We start from the raw sequence: 20,099 nt of genomic DNA on the forward strand, positions 1-20,099 counted from the left end.
ACCCAACAATATCTGTTGTAGTAAGTCAAGTAGTAAAGTGAACCATTGATGCTGCGGGTCTGGGCATAACCCCATACATCTGTATGTATCAAATCAAGAATACCTCGTGCTTGAGAGGTACTTCTGCCAAAGTTGGTTCGCTTTTGTTTGCCGAAGTAGCCTGCTTCGCAAACTGTTCCAAGAAACTGTAGCTTTGGAATCCCAATTGCCATATTCCGATTCCTGAGATCTAATAAGTACTTGAAGTTGACATGACTATATCTCTTGTGCCATTTTGCAAATAGTGGCATCTATTGCGGTTGAGTTGACATGGCATGCTTATCTAGTACTGTAGCTAGCATTCTGTACAAGCGTCCTTCCTTGACACCTTTTGCCACTAGCTGACATCTTTTGGATTTGTCTCTGATAGTGCATTCATCTCCATCGAAGATGACTCGATAGTTGTGTTCCGTCATTTGACCTACTGACAAGAGGTTCTTGCTGAGCTTCGGAACATAGAGTACATCTTTTACCAACTGCAAAACACTGACTGTAGCAAGTGAAATCGGAATTGTTAGTGAAGATAGAACTGCAATAGATAAAATCCGATCCGTATTACAAGGCTTGTGTGGCAAATGATGCCGGGAATAGCCAAGAGGCTTTACAAGGCTGAAATGATGTGCATAATGCCGTGAAAATAGCCGAATAGGCTTTACAATGATGGCATGTGTGTGTGAAATTAAATAATATGCTATCTGTCCATTGAACGATCGGCAATGCCTCTGAAAACTCTGAAGTCTGCTCACTGAACTGATGAATGTCAGGTTTCAGGTAATGTGATGATGTGAAATCGTATGTGAGCGTAGGGACTGACTCCGAGTAGGAACTAGTCGAAAATTTCGGGCATGGCTTAGATTGACAACTTGGGGAGATTTAAAGCGTCCCCTCTATGGCTATCTAGTCTACTTTGATCTAGATCTATACCAACTGTCCATCGATGAAAGAACATCAAATAATTTCTTTTCTTTTGTTCTTTTTAAGTGTTGGGTCAGATGCGTCGATGTAGAGGCTGATGTGCATGTAGGAAGTGGATTTGTCGTTGAAGCTCAAAAGTGAGTGATACTTGCGCTGAAATGTACGCATGATGTGATGAGCGCGTAGAGCACAAAAAATTGAGCGATTTTCCTTTTTGGAGCGCCCTCAAATTCTTCTTGGATCAAGAGATACGACTTGATCTAGGTGGAGGGGCAAAAGGAGTGCAAATGTGCTCAATGATGATGTGGCATTGTGAGTCACATGCAGTGATGATGTGGCACTGTGCCTAGCAAGAGGTGTGCCTGTGGAGCCCTGTGCTGAGGTGGCAGGAGTGGTCACATGAAGTGCCTATGAAGAGGTAACTATGCCTGCAAGGGTGAGTGATGACTGGATAACTGAGGTGGCACTGGTTGACCTAACCATGGTATGGTTGACTAACCCCAGGTTCTGTTTGACTAACTTGTTATCTTCTGATGTTAGCAATGATGCAAGATTGTGGCTAGAGGATAAGGTCTGCTAACGTGACAGTCGGTTGCTATGTGGTAGATAACGATGACGTGGCACTTGGGTGCCAGAGGTTGACGTGGCCAGATAAGATGCCACGTGGCAATTTTGTGACCATGCTCAGTGCCTTGACCTTGAGGATAAGTTTTGATTAGAATGCCACGTGTCGGGTTATGGGGCACCGGAATCTAGAAAAGATTTCGACGGAATCAAAGAGATTCCGACCGCCTTGTTGGATGCGACGTTTTCGTTTTGGAGCTTGGCGAGGCGGTCGTTGGCAGGTTCGTTGGTGCTGCAGAAGGTGCTAAGGTGCTAGCTATTTCTCTACGCCATTGGAGATGGAGCTATTTGCAGATGGTCGGGTTCGCGGTTGGCTCGTCTGTGCGTTGCATGCGTCGTTGGAGCTAGGCATGTAGCTAGGTATGGAGGCGTTGGCTATGGAGTGTTTTTGTTGGTGAAGGCTTGAGACAGCCATCATGAGCAACCTGGTCACTGCTGGCACTTTGAGGCAAGGATGTTGAAGGAGGCCGAGCTTGGCGTTAAGGCTATGGAAGCTGGTCTAGAGCTCGGAGGGTTGTCCGTGGAGCTGCCTTGCCGATGGAGTAGTCACTTGTAGAGGTTGTGATGGTGCAGCTCATCGTGGTGTTGGTGCCTATGCTACCATGAAGAGGAAGAGGTTGATGAAGAGTTGCAGCAGACCGTAGCTATGGCGTTGTTGCTTTGCTGAGTCATTGTTGCAGTATGGAGCTGGGCTGCACGTCTTGTGGCGGCGGCTGTTGGAGAGGCGGGTCTCAAGGCCTTAGACGTTGTAGTTGACGTAGGGTCGCTGGTGGCTGGAACTGTTGTCAGTCGTTGAAGAAGGCACTATTGTGGACGGTTTAGGAGCCGTGAGGCTTGGAGGTGCAAGAGCTATAGTCGGTCGGCTGGGAGTTGCAGCAGAAGTTGACGATGGCCGGGAGCCGAGATTTGCAAGGTATTCTATTGTGGCGGCTGTCCGTTTGGCTCGTGGAAGTCGGAATAAGGTTGCTCGTAGGAAGCATGTGGAGCAGCTATATAGAAGGACGCCTTAGGTCATCTTGCTCAGTTGGTTGAGCTGATGTGTTGTGAGTATGCTGGCACTGATTATGGAAGGAGCTTGTTGTAGAGACCAGATTTGTTGTAGAGGGTAGCAGATGGCTGAAGTTGTGAATGCTTGAAGTGCTTGCTGTAGAAGTCAGCTAAGCTTGTCATAGGGGGTTCTCAAGCTCTCTGGATGAACAAAGATATGTCTCTCTCAATTTTTCAGAATCAACCTTTCTTTCTCTCCCTATCTCTCTTATATGAATCTCTCAATGAACTCACTGAGTCTCTCGAAGAAGATCACTCTCTTACGGAAGAATGAATGGAAACTCAAAGAGAATACCTCTCATGGATGGAAAAATCTCTTAAAAGAAAGGAAATCCTTCACTCAACGGAAGTGAATGGAGTAAGCTCGCAATCGCTCAATCTCTCGATTGATCTCTCTCACTCTCACAAGGAGGATGGTGCCTCAACGGAAGGCAGAACCATACTCTGATACCATGACAAAATATGAAGAGGGGAGAGAAGAGTGGAGATGAGGAGAGAGGGCATAGCTAGAGAGCACACTACAAATGACTAACTGTACACTAGATTTATTTGAAAATGTAGAATATATACAAACCCATTTAGGGTTAGGGTTAGGGCATCTAACCTTTATAGCACTCTATTGGGTTAGTGCTATGCACATATGATCACATGATGGTGCTATGCACACATGATCACAGTTGAGCGTGAACTTTCAACATGGCACCCTTTTGTCATGAAGGGGTGTGTCCCTTTGTGAAAGGATTTGAGTAGGTACCCTAACATGTGCGTGGCGTGAAAGGATTTGAGTAGGTACCCTAACATGTGCATGGCATGAAAGGATTGCGCCTTTTTTGGATGGGTGTGCCCTTTCGTGAAGCATGCGATTAGGTACCTTATCATGTATGTGGCTTGACTGGGTGCATCCATTCAAAAGGTGTGCATATGTGTCTCTACATGAAAGGGTATGTCCCTTCGTGAAAGGGTGCGTCCTTTCGGCTCGTGAGTCTGTCTTTTTGCGAACGAGTGTGACCCTTTGTGTGAGGAGGTGTGTCCTTCACATGGGGTAAATCCCAAAGAATGAAGGGGTGTGATCCTTCATGGAAGAATGGTGCGTCCCTTGGGTGAAAGGATGTGACCTTTCACTATGGGATTCATCCCTTGAAGAAAGAGATCACGTCTCGTCATGAAGGGGTGCGCTCGTTCAATGAAAAGGTGGATCCTGTTAATGTGGGATACACCAAGCACACGAAGAGGCATGAGGCTGGTTGTACCTATTCATGGTGACATGATGGATGGAGAGACCACTAGGGGATTATGTGAGGCAGTGGGTGAAAAATTCAATCAATGTGTTAGGTTTTTCTTTCGACATTTGAAGATCAAGGCAACCTAAAGGATTGTTGGCGGTCTTTTCCCTTCTTGTCGGTTGGTCTTGCTGGAATCTTGCCTCACCCCGAATCTTTGAAGCTCGTCCTCGTCAGCACCGCCTGGGTCTTTGCCGCTTCCTTGTCACTTGCCACCTCCACTTGATAGTCCGAGTTTTGTGTTGCGAGCTCACCTACAGTTAACCAAGAGTTAACTCTCACCTTGACTATCCTTCAAGCTGTGTCCTCAGTGCTCGTCTTGATCAACTTGTTCTAGTTGATGTTAGAAGGATTGAGTTACCCCAACAGTGCGTCTCCGGCTAGAAGACTGTCGTTATCGTTTCCTTGGAGTAGCTCGGCGTTATCTCTATGGCTTGGATGAGGGAGATCTTCTTCTCTCCGAGTAGGGACTATCGGTGAGTCCTTGCGGAGGTCGCCTCTGGCGCTTCAGTTCTGCAGATGTCAGAACGGCTTGCCCTTCAGCTTGCTGCTCCAGTGGTTGATCCCTTAGAGGTGACTGTCACTGTGCACACAAGCTCTACAATGGAGAGGCTGTGCACGGCTGTAAGTCATTATGGAAACAAATGGAATGGACATTGAAAGACTAACAGAGGGTGACATATAAAGAGAGGCAAGAATGCTAAAGTGGAAAGGAATAGACAATTGTAGAACCCAGCATCAATTGTATTATAAACGAGACCTCTGTTTACAACAGCTCATGGCTGCGCAGTGTCAACAGCTCAACTCAATAATTCCTTGTCCCTATGCCTCGACGGGCTTAGAAGCTCTATAAGCCCTTTTCTGCCTGGACTCACAACAGTCTAGTTCTGAAGTTCTAGGCCAACAACTTCTCTACCTCTGTTACAACATCCTCTATCTAAAGGAAAGCTTGCCGACTTTGTAAGGCGAGGTCACCGCCTTCTAAACTAGCGTGGCTCATTCGGTGGACCGTGTTCTGACATTGGTTGGCCTTGCTGGAATCTTGCCTCGCCCTGAATCTTTGGAGCCCTTCCTCATCAGCACAACTAGAGTGGAGGAGCAGTGCCAAGTTAGCTCAGGAATACTATAAGCCAGTTTCCAAGCTGTTATACTACCTTTTGGATAATCTTTTGCTATTCACATGGAATGTGCATGTTTCATCTCGTTTCTTTTGTGGGTTGTTGACATATTACATTGTAAGGCTATTTTTAGGATAATTTCTTCCATTCTTTGGTAAATCCCATGTGTTCTAACAAATTCTGTGGATGACTAGTAAAGAAAACGCCTAACAAAGTGAATCTGATTTGAAACTAGGTTGACTTGTTTCTAAGACGATGCTTTCCAGTATACTGGAGTGGTGATCATCGACGAGTGTTGCGTGGCCATTGGTTTGTTCAGAAAGGGGGACTTGATTGGTTGCCTCTGCGTGAAGATATTTCAGAGCAGCTTGAATTTGCCTATCGAAGTCAGGTTTGCATTGTTTTTGTGGTTTCCGAGGCAATTATCATCCTCAACCCTGTTGCTTCTGCTCCACCATTACCATCATGATCACAGATAACAAATGATCATCACGCTTGTCTTCACCATGTCTTTCTCTCTTGGGGCTATTCAAATAATAATGGTCAAGACTTCTAAGCCTTAGGCGCTTTTTAATATATAAAACAAACAGTCCCTCATGTACGTTGATGAAATAGTTTCATTGTTCCTTCACTTGAAAATTTTGTACTAGGCAACTGATGCAAAAGGGCTAACGTGCAGAATTTTACCCTGCAGATTTGGCATCGGCGGACTTTTCAACCTTCAGGCAAATTTGCTGCACGAGTTAATTTACAGGGTGCTACCAAGGTTCATGGAATGTTAATGAACCCCTGAATATCTTTTTAGTGCCTGTGCATGAAGGAGTAGTGAAAGTGATGATAATTTATTTGAGGGAATCAAGCTTGTAAGGGGCAGATGAGATAGAGGGGAAAAGCCAAGTATGTTACCTTGCGAACTTGCAGACTAACCACTGGAATTAGTCATTTCAGAATGCTCTTAGTTTGTGCATGTTTTTTCACTCAGAAATATTCTGATAGTCTCAAAATCTTGTATGAAAGAACTTTAGGTCAACTTATTAAACGAGAGAGGGTTAATATTCATCTACACTTGAAGGAGGTTATCAAAACAAGTATTTTTTTGTTGATTTTAAACGGTGATTATTTGTTGGATGTTTAAATCTCAGGGTTTGCATGCTCTGTTCATGGGAGAGGATGATACTTGGGAAGCATGGCTTAGTGTGGATGGATCTGGTTTCTCATTGGTGCTTGGTCTAAGTTTGAGCAGGAGCAGACTGCGGCGTGGTTTTGCTCCATCTTTGTCATCTCAGCCTACACAGGTTAACATAAATAGATCTTTTATGCTCCTTCTTTGACTTGCAAGACACATGGTGGATTCGGAATAAATATCATTTTTCACTGTTTGAAAACAACACATGGTGGAATATAAAACATGTCAGCTCTTGTCTTATGATGAATTCTCTGATACCTCTGGATAGGAAGTATGGCTGTTATATCATCAAATAAAAAAAGATCCAATCTACAGTGTTTCTTATGATTATATGAGATACCAGAGGTATCCTCCTGTTTGTATAGTGCTCTATCAAGAATATAATCAAGCAATTTTTTTCTTTCTTGCAAAATCTTTCAAAGTCTTAACAAAGTTGAGCTCTAGAGTGATGTGTTCAAGCGATTTCTTGTGAAGCCGTGTTTACACACGGTCTAAACTGTTGGAGAAATCATAGTCAAAGAGCGTGTTCTAGTGTGTACTAGAAACTAGTTTTATGAGTCTTTGTGTGGGAGAGTGCCATGTGGCATATTGGGAGTTATCTCATATACATATGGTACTTGAGTGCATGTGTGTCCACTCTATATGTTTCCCAAAAGGACTTCCTACAACCTTGGTCCATTACTCTTTATTCTTGTACTGGGTCAGATATTGGGCTTTTTGGACCATATGGCAGGATCACAACATGAGATATTTTGGGAATCCGCTCTTGCAATCTTATGAATATTTCAGACTCTCCCTACGGCAATCTATCTATGATGCTTGCCATCAAGGAGATCTTCCTCAGTCATGCCTGGAAATAGTTTCTCTTTGCTTTTGATTTCCTGTTGAGGCTCTCTGTTTTTGAGACCCTCATGTAAATCTTGCTGATAATATACTTCTCATGGGTTTACCAAAAAAGTGTGTCCACTCTATATGAGTGTTGTACCTTCACTTGTAAAAAATCAATCTAGTCAAGCTATATTGGTCTACATGTGAGTACTTGTTCATAGCTTTCATTTCCTTTCCATTTCCATTTCATTTTGTTTGCCCGTTTTCCTTTCTGATTCCTAGAGTTATCTTGCTCCTCTCCCTACCAGAGTTCCAACATGTGGTATCAAGAGCTGGCTCGTTCGCCTTGATAGTCTGTAGTTTATTGTCATGAAGGAAGAGACTAAATCTGTCCACAGTTGAGGAGCAAACTCTGCACACATCTTCTAGCTCTTGGCTATTTGCAATCAGACGTTCATGAACGTTGTCATCTTAGCATTCCATTGTTTTCTCTATGCTACGACTTGTTGCTTGCACGGCTTGCTATTCGCTGCTCCTGCCATCACGATTTTTGGTGGAAGAGTTTTTACAGTCCTGCTATAGTATCTTATACCCTGCTGACAGAAGGCAGCTCGTGGCCAAGTTGTTTTCATCTTACTGTTCGACGTATGTTTCTTCTGAAGGTTTTCCGGGCAAAATGTATGTGTGAAGTCTCTATTTCTTTAGTCGACCTTTTCTCTGGCGAGGCTCTCCACTTAAGCGGCTATTCCGGGCTCTCGTTTGCTGATGACATGCTAAGCCCTTCCAACAGTTTGGCAATGGTTCTATCTGCCTACCACAACTGCGTCATGTTGGTATTCCAGGGAGGAAGCTTCATTTTCTGGTAGTCGGTTTCATTTCCCACATGCGAAAGTAGAGATCATAATTGACCATCTTGGAGATTCTATGGGGCTCATTCCACAGCCGTTGCACTGTACACCTCTGTGAAAGACCCGAGAAGGCCCAGTCTTGCCGGCCCTACCTCTTCAACGAAATTCTTGAGCTTGGTCTAGGTGTTTCTGCCCCGAAGGATCCTATTTTGACTTTATTCCAGAACTTTTGAATGGACTGTATGTGATGCTTCCAGCAGGAGAGGTTGCACGTCCATCTTTCGACTCTGTCAATTGACTCTATTGAAAACTAGCTGAAGAGTCCATCTCATCTGTATTTTTGTAAGTCATCGTGTTGCTAAATCTTCTCTATGGTATTCTCCTCATAATCGACAGAATCTCATGGATTAGTTGCTCCAAAATTGGATCTTTTCTGATTTCACAGTTCCTGATCAGAATTGAAGTCCCAGCACATAAAATTTGGGGCATTCCTGAAATCTGTGCAAATTTCTCTCTGTTTACTAAAGTCAGCAAAATTTCTTAAACATTTGTGGGATGCCTTTGTTTGTTTCCCCACATGGTTTTCTCAGAGGTAGGGATTGCGACAGGTTCCTCCAATGGACTTGGCATTATGCCCCTCCTCATTGGCTTTCTTTGGATGTTGTTCAGGGGCAGGACCCTCTGACAATAACGAATTTTCATGCTATGTACAAGTGATTTTCTCTCTCCTAATCCTATCCCTATGTCATGTAATTTGAATGAAGAGAACTTGATTGAAAATTTTACAATTTTTGTGATCTTGACACGTGGATGAGCATGCTGTGTGCCAATGTGGATTATCATACATTCTGTGAGGGCATGGAAAGTGTATCTGTGGCTTGCCAATCACCTTATGTCTCATTGATGCGACATCATGAGCGTTCTTCTTCTTCCTCCATTAGCCTCTCATGTGCTTGTCAGCTTGTGGGCTAGCGGTCAGCACAAAAACATTGTAAGTCATGAACCTGAAGCTAATACTTAAGCTCCAATTAGTTACGTGTGTGCTAAAATTTATACTTCTTGAGTGCTTGAATGCCCATTTGGGATCCAATCTAATGTCTTTTACAGATATGTCTTACTTGGTACTACTGTAGTTCACAAACGTACACAGCTCACAGTTAGTGATCTCTTAATACCAGACCAATTAGTTATGTGTGTGCACTAAAATCTATACTTCGTGAGTGCCTTGATGGCCATTTGGGATCCAGTTAAATGTCTTTTGCAGATAAGTCTTACTAATGTACACAAATCACAAAAATAATGCTCTCTTAAAACCAGACCCCAAAGAGTTTCCCCGAACCTAGCTCAGATCAAATGGCATGAGCTATCCGTATAATTTCTTATGGCTATATTTTTTGTTACAGGGTGCCCCTAATTTAGAACTCTCACCTTTGGTTTGCATTGCCATGTCATCACAAAGTATTGCTCAAAAAGATTGTTTCCTCTTGTTGGTACCACTCTATGGATTGTATCATTCAGCTCAAAAGATCGATAAGGAATTTCGGTCACGGGACTTACGTCAGGACATGAGCCTTGGAAAGATTTAATTATTCGATGCATTAGTTCTTGTATCCCTTCCTTATGTGGTCATTGGATGGACAGTACTAGAATGATTTTTACTTCTGCATACCTTAGGATTCCTTCCTCCCCCTTTATGGTTGTCATCATGCAAAGTTTAAGACAGCTTCAAGAATGTTGTTCAAAGGATCCATTTCTCCTCGGAGGGAGAATTTGATAGGCCTGATTTCATTTTGAATGAGCATGGTAGACCTATAGGTGCTTCTAGTTACATGCAATGATCTAATTGGGAGAGATACTTTGCTTCCTCTATGGGCTCTAGGAAGCCTTCCAGATGATTATAGATTTCAGATTGTTAGTCACCTTAGAGAGAGTGGAAGAAGGTTGAACAAATTGATCTAGCCTTACTCTTTGATTGCTTCTGTACTAATGAGAGACGGCACGGTCCTCCTAGTGGAATGGGGATCTTTTCGAGGACATCTAGAGAGGATGGGGATCTTTTTGAGGACATGTATCTCTCTTCAAGTCGGTCTCTGGCGAGATACTTATGGGGATGCCTTGGCCTTTGATGTGCACTCCAGGGGCAGGCAGGTTATCCAGGTCAAAAATTGGGGTTATCCTCATGGATGCACGTTTTGAGATAGTCAGATTTGTGGGTCACGTGGAGCAGTGCTTTTTGTCTTCTCGTAGGTATTTAGACCCCCGATCACAGAAAATTCTTTAAGCCCTGAAGGATTTGGCTTTATAGAGATGTACCCATAAAGTACTTGCTGTGGGACCTCATAGAATGGGATTGAATTGATGCAGGAAATGATGAGAAGAGCCTCCTGTTCTTTCATTAGACTGTTAGTAGGAGATTCCAGCTTGGTTTGGATGCCCTCCAGAGCCTCTCACTAGGAATAGTTACAGATTTCTGCAGATGTGGAGGAATGTAGGCTATCTCAGGAATAGAAAAATCACTTTGGCTTTCGTTTCATGGAGGGATTATAGGAAATCAATGGAGGGGCTTCCTCTTCTTGCCCATATTATCTCTCTGCTGAGGAATCCATTTAGCATTGGCTTTAGGAATGCATGAAGGCTAGGATTGTCTGAAAGGGGATTGCGGAGCTGTTTTCAAATTTGTTCACATGGGGCTCAGTGGCAGCCTCAGTGCTTTATGAGACACATAGCTCCTCTTATGCTTTCTCGATTTGACATCCCGTTGAGATATGCTCTCTTGACTCTATCCCATTCTCTCCCGACAGACTTGTACACGCCTTGGTGGATACTTGTTGGGAGATCATAGCGAGCATTTGTGCATTTGTGCCTAGCATATTTTATTTTATTTTTCAATGAACGGACTTCTACTATTAAGTATGAAGGAAACCCCAAGAGCAAAGATCAAGGTTCAAATACATCATGCAAAGCATAAGAAGAAAACACCCAAAGTGGGCTAAAACGTGCTCATCATGTTGAGCTAGAAAAAAACCAAGGCTGAAAGTGCCACCTCAACCGTACAGTGGACTACGAGAAAAATGGGGAGCCACTCCACTCCCTGAGGGAAATTGTCCTCTAGCAGAAGATCGGGAAGACTCCTGTGTGCTCACCCAAGTACCCATTAAAGTTTGTATGGTATTTGTCCATATACTAGCCAGTATGTGCCGGGTGGATCTAGGAGCCATCCAAAGCCCCTGTGCATCTGTATCTCCAAATATGCCATGGCAAAATGCTCATCAAAATCTCCCACCAAGTATCCACTGCGGCATGTGTAGGTTTATAAGGCTAGTCGGGAACATTATCTAGAGAGCATGACTCAACTAAGTGTCGTCGTATTGAAAGAAAGAAAGAAAGAAAGAAAGAAAGTTTATTAAAGTATTCCAAAGACCAATGGGTCTATGAGACCATAAGAAACCTGATACAACAAACTAAAAGGGTGGAGGGAGCTACTAAAATGAGCATCATCACCCATGCTAGATGCTAAATGCTACATAGTCATAAAAGCATCAGTGCTACATAGTTCTAACGCCATCTATATCATCATCGTGTCATTTCAAATCCAATGTCAAGTCTAGACGAGTATAGCAGATATAGGTCCTTGGAAGGGAGGTCATGAAGAACCCTATGGTTGGTGGGGCTCTGGTGGCATAAGATAAGAGACAGAGCACTAGCGGCTATGTGTGTGTGTGGTCCGGAGTGGCCTCCTGGCTGTGGCCCTGTGTCCGATGAGGGGTATGGTAACTCCTGTAGGTCGCACCCCAGACATGTCTCCAAGCATGATCTTTGCATCCTCACTCTATCAGGTGTGTCGTGTCGCTGGCTCTAGATCTCTAACTCTCAGATTACCCATGGAAGAGTAGTCAGTGTGATCTGTTCGAAAGAACTTTGTGATCATGCTCTGAGATGAGTCTGCTTGCGTCCCTCTCCTTGTCTCTGTAATCTGATTAGGTGCTCTTTATGCCTAACTATCTCATGAATGAAGGGGGCTAAGCATCTGTGATCTAGATATGATAGCAAGTGGGAGAGAAGTCCAAAGCTATCTTTGAAGAGACAATAGTACCAGCCTCGGATCATAGTACGGGGGCACCTGAAGATGAAATGCTCCTCTGACTCGATCTCCTGTAGGTCGCACAAGATACAAGTCTGCTTGTCCAATCTCCCTCGGTAATCCCTTAGCTTGCCCACTCTTAATGTAGAGTCTGTGTCACGAACTACGAAACTGCCCAATAGAGATCCTCAATGGATGGCAGATGTGGATCCAAGTATATCCTGGAGGATCAACAAAGCCCTCAACAAATAGTGATCTCTGTAGAAGGTGAGCTTCACTAGCACCAAGTCGTGAATGTGTGTGAGCGAGAGAAATGGCACATCGATGCTGTATTGGAAGGTAGGTAATCTATCCATGTGGAGGATAGTCCTAGCCATGGTAGTCTGCGTTGCCCTGAAGTGCACTCGCCTTATTATCTGACCCTGTATAGATAAGTGATGACCTTGAATGTTGCATCGAACTGTAGTGGAGATGACCCAATCTTGGCCTGCATGATTTGGTGGGGACCTGTTGGCTTACTGCATATCATCTTTGATAGCATGAGAACCTGGATGCGCTCTGCTCGAGCCCACTCTGCATTAGAGAGATCTAATCCCCAACACGGGCTACCATACATGCCAGTTGGCTGGACCAAGAAGTGAGAGGAGAGCCCTCGTTCGAGGGTCCTGGAAATGTGAGTGGGAGCACTGTCTCTCTAGTCTAGCTAGTGAGGCATATCCTCTGCTCAAGAAGGCTTGCATCGCCCGTCTCTTCAAATGCTGGATGATGCACCTTTTTCTGAGATTATAAAATGTGGATACAGAAGCCTCACCTCAAAATCTTGGATGGATGGACAGAGTTTATGCCAGCAAGATGCCCGCCGTGATATTTGGTTAAGGCATCTTCCCTCAGTGCTGGAAATATTGTACGAGTAATAGAGATACTTTCTATGCATTGCTAGCTATTTTGGTTTTTGCCTACCTTTTGTTCTCGATGTGATTCTGCAAATGAAGATTCTGCGCATCTTTGTTTGCAATGCTCTGTGTTCTGCTGTATGGGAAATGTCAATTTTCTTGTGCTTACACATGTATGGGGTCTCATTGCAGAGAGAGGGGTCTTGGGGGTACTGTAGATGTCGGTGACAACATTATGATTCTTAATGGGGTCCTTTTTGCTAGCTGTAGTTCATGAGATTGGGCAAGCCAGCAATCCTTTTTTTAAAAAGGAAGAGAGTGCTTCTATTGTCCTTGGGAAAAATCATCTTTTATCAGAGAGTCCTTCCGTTCTTTGTACTTCAAGATGACATGAGGAGTTTTAAAAATCATTTAATTAATTTATTATTTCTTAAAGTAGCTGCCTTGTTATGAATAACCACATAGAATGTTTCTCTTTATTTGCATGATCTGATATTCTTCTTTGCTGATCTCCAGGATGAACTTCGTCAACGCAAAGAGGAGGAGATGGATGATTATTGCTCGCAGGTATAAGCAACAATTATATATGGTGTCATGCATAGTATTTTATGGTTTTTAAAGGTCTGAATATGGTTGTGTGGATAACAAAATTTTCTCTTGAGTGTCCACAAAAATTGGAAAAGGAACTCGATCTTCCTCAGCATGGGTGAGTGGTTCAGGATTCATGGTCTTGGAGATTTTTTAAAAGTTGTCTGCTGGCTTCACAGCATGTACGAAGTTTTCTTATTTTAGATGGTAACACGCTCATACAGACTACCTGCAGCTTACTAAGGAAACTGTAAATGTTATACTCTATGCCCACGGAAATGTTTTCCTTGTCGTTCAAAGGCATACCTGTTTGATTTGCTGAGAAAATTCCATACTGATAACTTCCATGAGTTTTCTTACTGCCTTCAGGTGAACATTTGGAAAATTGATTTTGCCTTACCTTTTGTATGGTGCCTTTATGTTAATCTTAATTGCTTATAACTAAATCAAGATAAATATGTATGTATCAATATATAAATATGTTGTCATATGTTTTTTTAAAGTAATATATTTAGTTCAAAACAACAAAGTACCAAAGCACAATCATTACACCAGAAGTGGAAGAGCTATCTCCCAAACCTTTAAAAAAAAAGCGGAATATTGGAGGTGAGAGAACACAATCCTTGTCCTTCACGGAAGTCTCTATCCCAAACAAAAAGGCTATCAACATGCTTGACTCTTGAAAGAACTTTGCATAAGCTCTTGATAAGGAATAAGGCACCATCTGAGTCATTTACCATGAAACCAGTCTCAAGGCTAACAAGAGGGTGGTAGAACACTAACCAAACAAAAGCCTTCACAATAAAATCCTCTGCAAACACTCCACAGACAGATTGGGGGAGCTAGAGCGCTCCTGCTAAAAATACAAAGACACAGACTGGCCCCAAAGCCTTGGCACCCCTTTCAGTATTTCTTGATTAATGGAAGAGTTCCACAAAGAGACTACACAGTGAGTACCACCTCACACACATTCTGTGCTCTTCCCTCACTCAGAGGCATCAGTATCACAACACATTAGCCCTGCGGGGCTCTGCTATCACACCCATGTGACCATAGGCATTCATACTCAGTGCAAACACCTGCATTTTAACATGGGAGCCGTTATTTACAGCCCAAGCACAGCCTCCCCAATCAAACACAAGTGTTCACCGATCCAGTGGGATACCCAAACAATGGGTGAAAGCATAACTGAGCTGCCCCCGGTGCTTAGAAGCACAAACAATAACTGCGAGCATACATTGTGATCACCCTACCAAGCAAGATTCTTGAAAAACAGAGCCCCCTACTCATTGGCCAGCATGACCCCCAAGCATAACCTCTGTGTGCATTCTTCTTACCAAGCATGTACTATGCTGGTGATTATTTGCCCACTCCTGGGTTGTTGGCATTTAATACTACCCAGCCATGAGTACATAGCCTGAGGCAACAACCAAACTATCAACCTCGTACCTGCAAGCCACCCAAAGGAACAACGAGCCTGCCCTTACTCATTTGCTTATAGTAGGCATTCACTCACCCGTGAGCAACTCGTACCGCAGCCCATACAACAGCACATGGATCACCGTACAATAACTCCTATCCCATACTGTCGTACCTGACCGTACAGTTCATTGACCATCTGTACAAATCACACACAGCCTGCTGTACCAACAGCGCTAAGAGCTCCGTACATAGTCCGTACAATCAGCAGTTAAGGCTCCGTGCACAGCCCGTACCAACAGCAATTAAGGCCCCGTAGACAGTCTGTACCAACAACAATTAAGGCCACGTACACAGTCCGTACTAGCTCATACTTGCAGTCAAAGCCTACGCTCAGGATTCCATACCCGTAGGATTCAATACCCATCCGTATGTCATCGTACCAGTAGCATTAATTGCATTAATTGCCCCTCGTATCGTTATACGGACTATATGCCTTCTCGCCATGGAGGCGCCAAATTTCGTAAGACCTCTGTTACGTGATTCTATCCCCCCGCCATTCTTTTCCATCCAAACTCTTACCCAAGGTCTTCCTTTCCAAAAAAGGCCTGCATGGGCTTGCCACGTGGCAATCCATGCACAATTGCCACGGGGAAACTTGCACAAAGCACAATTGCCTAGGGGAAACTTGCACACCCACATCCCGTGACCTCGCCATTTAATTTACCGGGGTCAAGGCCACATGTGAGCATCAAACTCACGCCCTCGTGACATACCCCTCTCTTGAAACCTGGCAAGCGTCCTCGATTGCATTTGAATGTTACAAGGATATGCAATAACGGAAATACATGTAAATATGCCATCATAAAAGCATGTATTACCATTGAAGACAGCATATATGATTGTTCAGAACCTAGGATAACAATCCATATAAAATGTAAAAACCCACTCAAAGTGACTAGTACACTGGTCATAAAAGTCCCAAGGCAGATATACTGTCAGCAAGTAGTACCTCGGGTGAAAGAAACAATATCACCAAGCGACCTCTAGATATTTGAGCCTGCGTGTAACATAGAGACAGAGGTACTACCCCTCTCTTGAGCATCAGGCAATGCTCTAGACCTATGCTGTGCTAAGCTTGAAGGAGCCACAATCAAGGTCGGCTCAAGCTGAAAAGCATCTAGATAGAGCTGTAATAACTAAGGTGTATCTGCCAGATCACCCTCTTCCAACCACTTTGCATGTAATGGAGAATAATTTCTGAATTTTAAGTAGCGGCGGGAAACTCTACCTCTGATCTCCCTTTCCCTTCCTTATGGAACTAGGATCTCATCCAATTCCTCAACCTCTGGTTGCATCTCATGAGGCATATCCTCTGGCACATCACCCTTGAAAGGTTTAAAGAGACTCACATGGAAAGCATTGTGAATCCTCCAGTGATCCAGTAGCTTCAACATGTAAGCTACATCACTTAGCTTCTTTGAAATCTGAAAAGACCCATAATATCTCATGCTGAGTTTGGGAAACAACTGGTCTTAGCCCCTTTTCTTTTTCAGCCTTGCCTTTTCAAAGCTCTAAAGTATCCATCACCTTCATTAAATATCAATTCACGATGGTGACGATCAATTGCCTTCTTTAAATTTGCATGAGTCTTCTGGAGAGCTTGCTTGACCTTCTTATATGCTACATCCATGCTTTCAACATACCTATCAGCTTCGAAAATCTTATCTTTTGTATGCAAGATAGGTGGAACTTTCTTGCCTCTTTCCACTATTTCAAAAGGAGCTTTCCTCAGTGGAAGTATGCTACATCCATGCTTTCAACATTACCTATCAGCTTCTTATATGCTACGTCCATGCTTTCACCTTCTTATATGCTACATCCATGCTTTCAACATACCTATCAGCTTTGAAAATCTTATCTTTTGTATGCAAGATAGGTGGAACTTTCCGGCCTCCTTCCAGTATTTCAAAAGGAGCTTTCTTAGTGGAAGTAGACACAGTATTGTTGTAAGCAAATTCTACTAAGGGTAGAAACTGCTCTCATTGTGTCTTATGCTCAGACACATAACATTTCAGCAAATCAAGAGCAGTCAAATTAGCCTCTTCGGACTGCCCATCTGATTGAGGATGGAAAGAAGAAAATCTCAGTGTAGTGCCCATATACGGAAGTAGTGATATATAATAAGGGGGGATCACCAAAGACCCAATGCTTGCGGTCCTTCCATAGGGTTGAGAGTGCCCAAGAACGAACCCAGTAAAAGAACAAATCATATCCCTTCCTTCGAGGATGAAAACCAAACAACCAAAAAAGCTTGCCGAAGCAAGCGCTTGGAAAAACGAGCCTGAAGCCTTAGCTACAAGAGAAGTAAGAAATCCCTTGATACAGGGCAATGCCAAAATAGATGAGGCACAGACTCCCGCAAAGACAAACAATGTCGACAAGTGGCTGGAGCAATATGACGATGAGCCATGGATTTTAACGATCCATGGCTGCCGAGATCCTGCATAAACTGCAGCATCATTTTCCCCTTGGGAGCAAGAATACGCATGTGAATATTAAGAATATTCAGTCCCCCATGCATCTTAGGCGAGCAAAGGTGATCAACCGATAGAAGCGTGAGGGCTTTGTGGTGGTAGCGAGACCTCCAGAACAGCTCCAAAATATGAGACATAAAAGAAGATATGTCTCGCTTGCCAAACATCATCAAGGGCATGTAGAACTGAATGTATGCAACCATAATCGATTGGACTATGCAATGGCGGACATGCAGAGGCCAGATAGCCAATTTCTAGTATTCCAAGTTCTTCTTCAACTTCTCAAGCACCCAATCCATTTGTTGGCGTAGAGTGATTGTCCATCCCAAAGGGTAACCAAAATGGCGTACCGGAAAAACAATGTCCCCCGGTCATAAAATATAATGCAGTCTTTCACATGGAGAGGGAGAAGCTTACATTTCTGAAAATTTGGTTACAAACCCGCTGCAGTTCCATATAAAGATAGGGCACACATTGTTGAAGTTGGGAGCAAGAAGCAAGAGAGAGCAGAGAGCAAAGTGTAGAAGCTTGAATAGATAAGATAGCAAGACTACAAGTGAGAAGGTGGTTTTGTCCAAGTGACAAAACCACCTCCTCACTCACTGTGGTGAGGGGGAAAAACCTCTAGTGAGGGAAAAGTGCCCCTAACTCACTTATGGATTACATTGGCAACTGCCTAGAATATGCCAATAATTCTAACACCCCCCTGCAGTGCCAATGTGATGATGTACAAGGAAGTGATAAATCACCAAAAGGAGATAAGTTCAGGGCATTGCGAAATGCCTCAAACTTCTCATGTGGAAGTGCGTTGGTGAAGATGTCTGCAACATTGTCATGTGTTGACACATAGATCATATTGATCTCCCCTACATGCAACTTCTCTCTGACATAATGATAATGAACCTCAATGTGCTTCATGCGAGTATGAAACACAGGATTCTTTGCCACTCCTATAGCACTCTGACTATCAGTGAGAATTGGAGAAGGACCCTCCAATAAGATATGAAGATCAACAAACAAATGATGCAGCCAAACACATTCAATTGTCGCTGTGAAAGCTGCCCTGTACTCAGCTTCACATGAGGAAGTAGCCACAGTAGATTGTTTCTTGCTCAGCCAAGAAATGCAAGCTTTTTCCAAAAAGAGACAATTACCACTTGTGGACTGCCTAGTGTCATAGTCTTCAGCCCAATCTGAGTCACTATAAGCATGCATATGTAAGTCACCCCCCTTGGGAAACATCAAGCCATAAGACTTTGTGCCTTGCAAGTGACGGAAGATGCGTTTTACAGCCTGCCAATGTGTTGTCTTTGGGCTGTGCATATACCTGCTCACCTGAGATATTGCTGAATATCGGGCTGTGTATTGCAAAAATAAATGAGGCATCCAACAGTGTGGCTGTAAAGTTGGCATCCATTGGTTCACTTGCATCATACATAGTAAGCTTCAGCCCTGGCTTCATCGTTGCTATAGGCTTATAATCTTGCATGTTGAACCTATCCAAGAGCTTTTGTACATACTTGGATTGAGATATAACAATGCCACGCTTGTCTTGTATGAACTGGATCCCCAAATAGAAATTTAACATGCCCAAATCTGTCATGTCAAATTCAGCTTTCAATTCAGCCTTTAAATATGCAATTATTTCCTCATGTCAAATTCAATTCAGCCTTGAAATCTGCAATTATGTCCTCATTTGACCCTATGAGCAGCATGTCATCGACATAAAGAATGATGACCAAAATATCCCCCCCATGCTTCTTGATGTAGAGGGTGCTTTCTGTGGGAACTATTGTGTAACCCCTTACATGCCAAGAAGGCATCAATCTTGGCATACCATGCACGTGGGGCTTGTTTCAGCCGATATAAAGCATTATTCAGCCTGCAAAGTTGAAGTGCATTGCCCGAAAGTTCAAAGCCAGGAGGTTGCTTGACATAAACCTCTTCCTGCAAGTCCCCATTAAGGAAAGCTGTTTTTATGTCCAACTGATGGACATTCCAAACAAAAGTTGCAGCCATGGCAATAACTGATCTGATGGTGTGCATCCGGGATCTAGGAGCAAAAGTCTCCTCATAATCTATGCCCTTTTTCTGAGCATTGCCTTTGGCAACCAGCATTGCCTTGTAATAGACCCATCTGGCTTCCTTTTAACTTTGAAAACCCATTTGGTACCAATGGCATGTTTTCCTGGTGGTAAATCCACAACATCCCAAGTCTGATTTTTCTCAATGGACTGCAATTCATTGTGCATAGCATTCATCGAGTGCATATTATCCTTGGCTTCTTCAAAAGTGTCAGGAACCTCTTCATCAAGAAGAGTACTTGCATAAGATGACTCAACAGAAAGAGCCCCCCCTGCATGCCTTACCGCACTACGAGTCTTGCCAGGTAAAGGTGCCTCAAGTCTACTCTCCCTGAGAGTCTATAGCAACTGATTCATAACTGTTTTTGCTGCATGTATCTCTTGAATCTCTTGCTTGACAACATCATCCATTGCCTGTGGAGGAACAAAATCAGTATGTGGCTGAATCGGGGCATGTGGAGGTTGTTGTAAATTCTGATTTTCAGCATGAGCATCAGTTGGGGAAACAAAAGCTATAGGAAGAAACCCCTAAAAAATATCATTTGAAGAAGCTGGAATAGTGAATTCAGCATGTGTATGAGCTGAATTCTCTGAAAAAATGACATCTTTACT

General features: G+C 43.4%; 1 protein-coding gene across 1 annotated transcript in view; it reads left to right on the top strand.

The window, feature by feature from the left end:
• LOC147900830 (phospholipase SGR2-like) overlaps positions 1 to 20,099 on the top strand; it is a 210,065-nt gene that overhangs the window by 66,319 nt on the left and 123,647 nt on the right. The window contains exons 4-7 of the mRNA XM_087375771.1: positions 5,259 to 5,414; positions 5,718 to 5,789; positions 6,166 to 6,318; positions 13,376 to 13,426. Of these exons, the coding sequence (XP_087231897.1) occupies positions 5,259 to 5,414; positions 5,718 to 5,789; positions 6,166 to 6,318; positions 13,376 to 13,426 (432 nt within the window). The remainder of the gene's footprint in view (positions 1 to 5,258; positions 5,415 to 5,717; positions 5,790 to 6,165; positions 6,319 to 13,375; positions 13,427 to 20,099) is intronic.

Source organism: Dipteris shenzhenensis, chromosome 6, assembly GCF_047967505.1.
Source record: "Dipteris shenzhenensis isolate YYH24624 ecotype China chromosome 6, Dip_SZ_1.0, whole genome shotgun sequence".
Lineage (NCBI taxonomy): Eukaryota > Viridiplantae > Streptophyta > Polypodiopsida > Gleicheniales > Dipteridaceae > Dipteris > Dipteris shenzhenensis.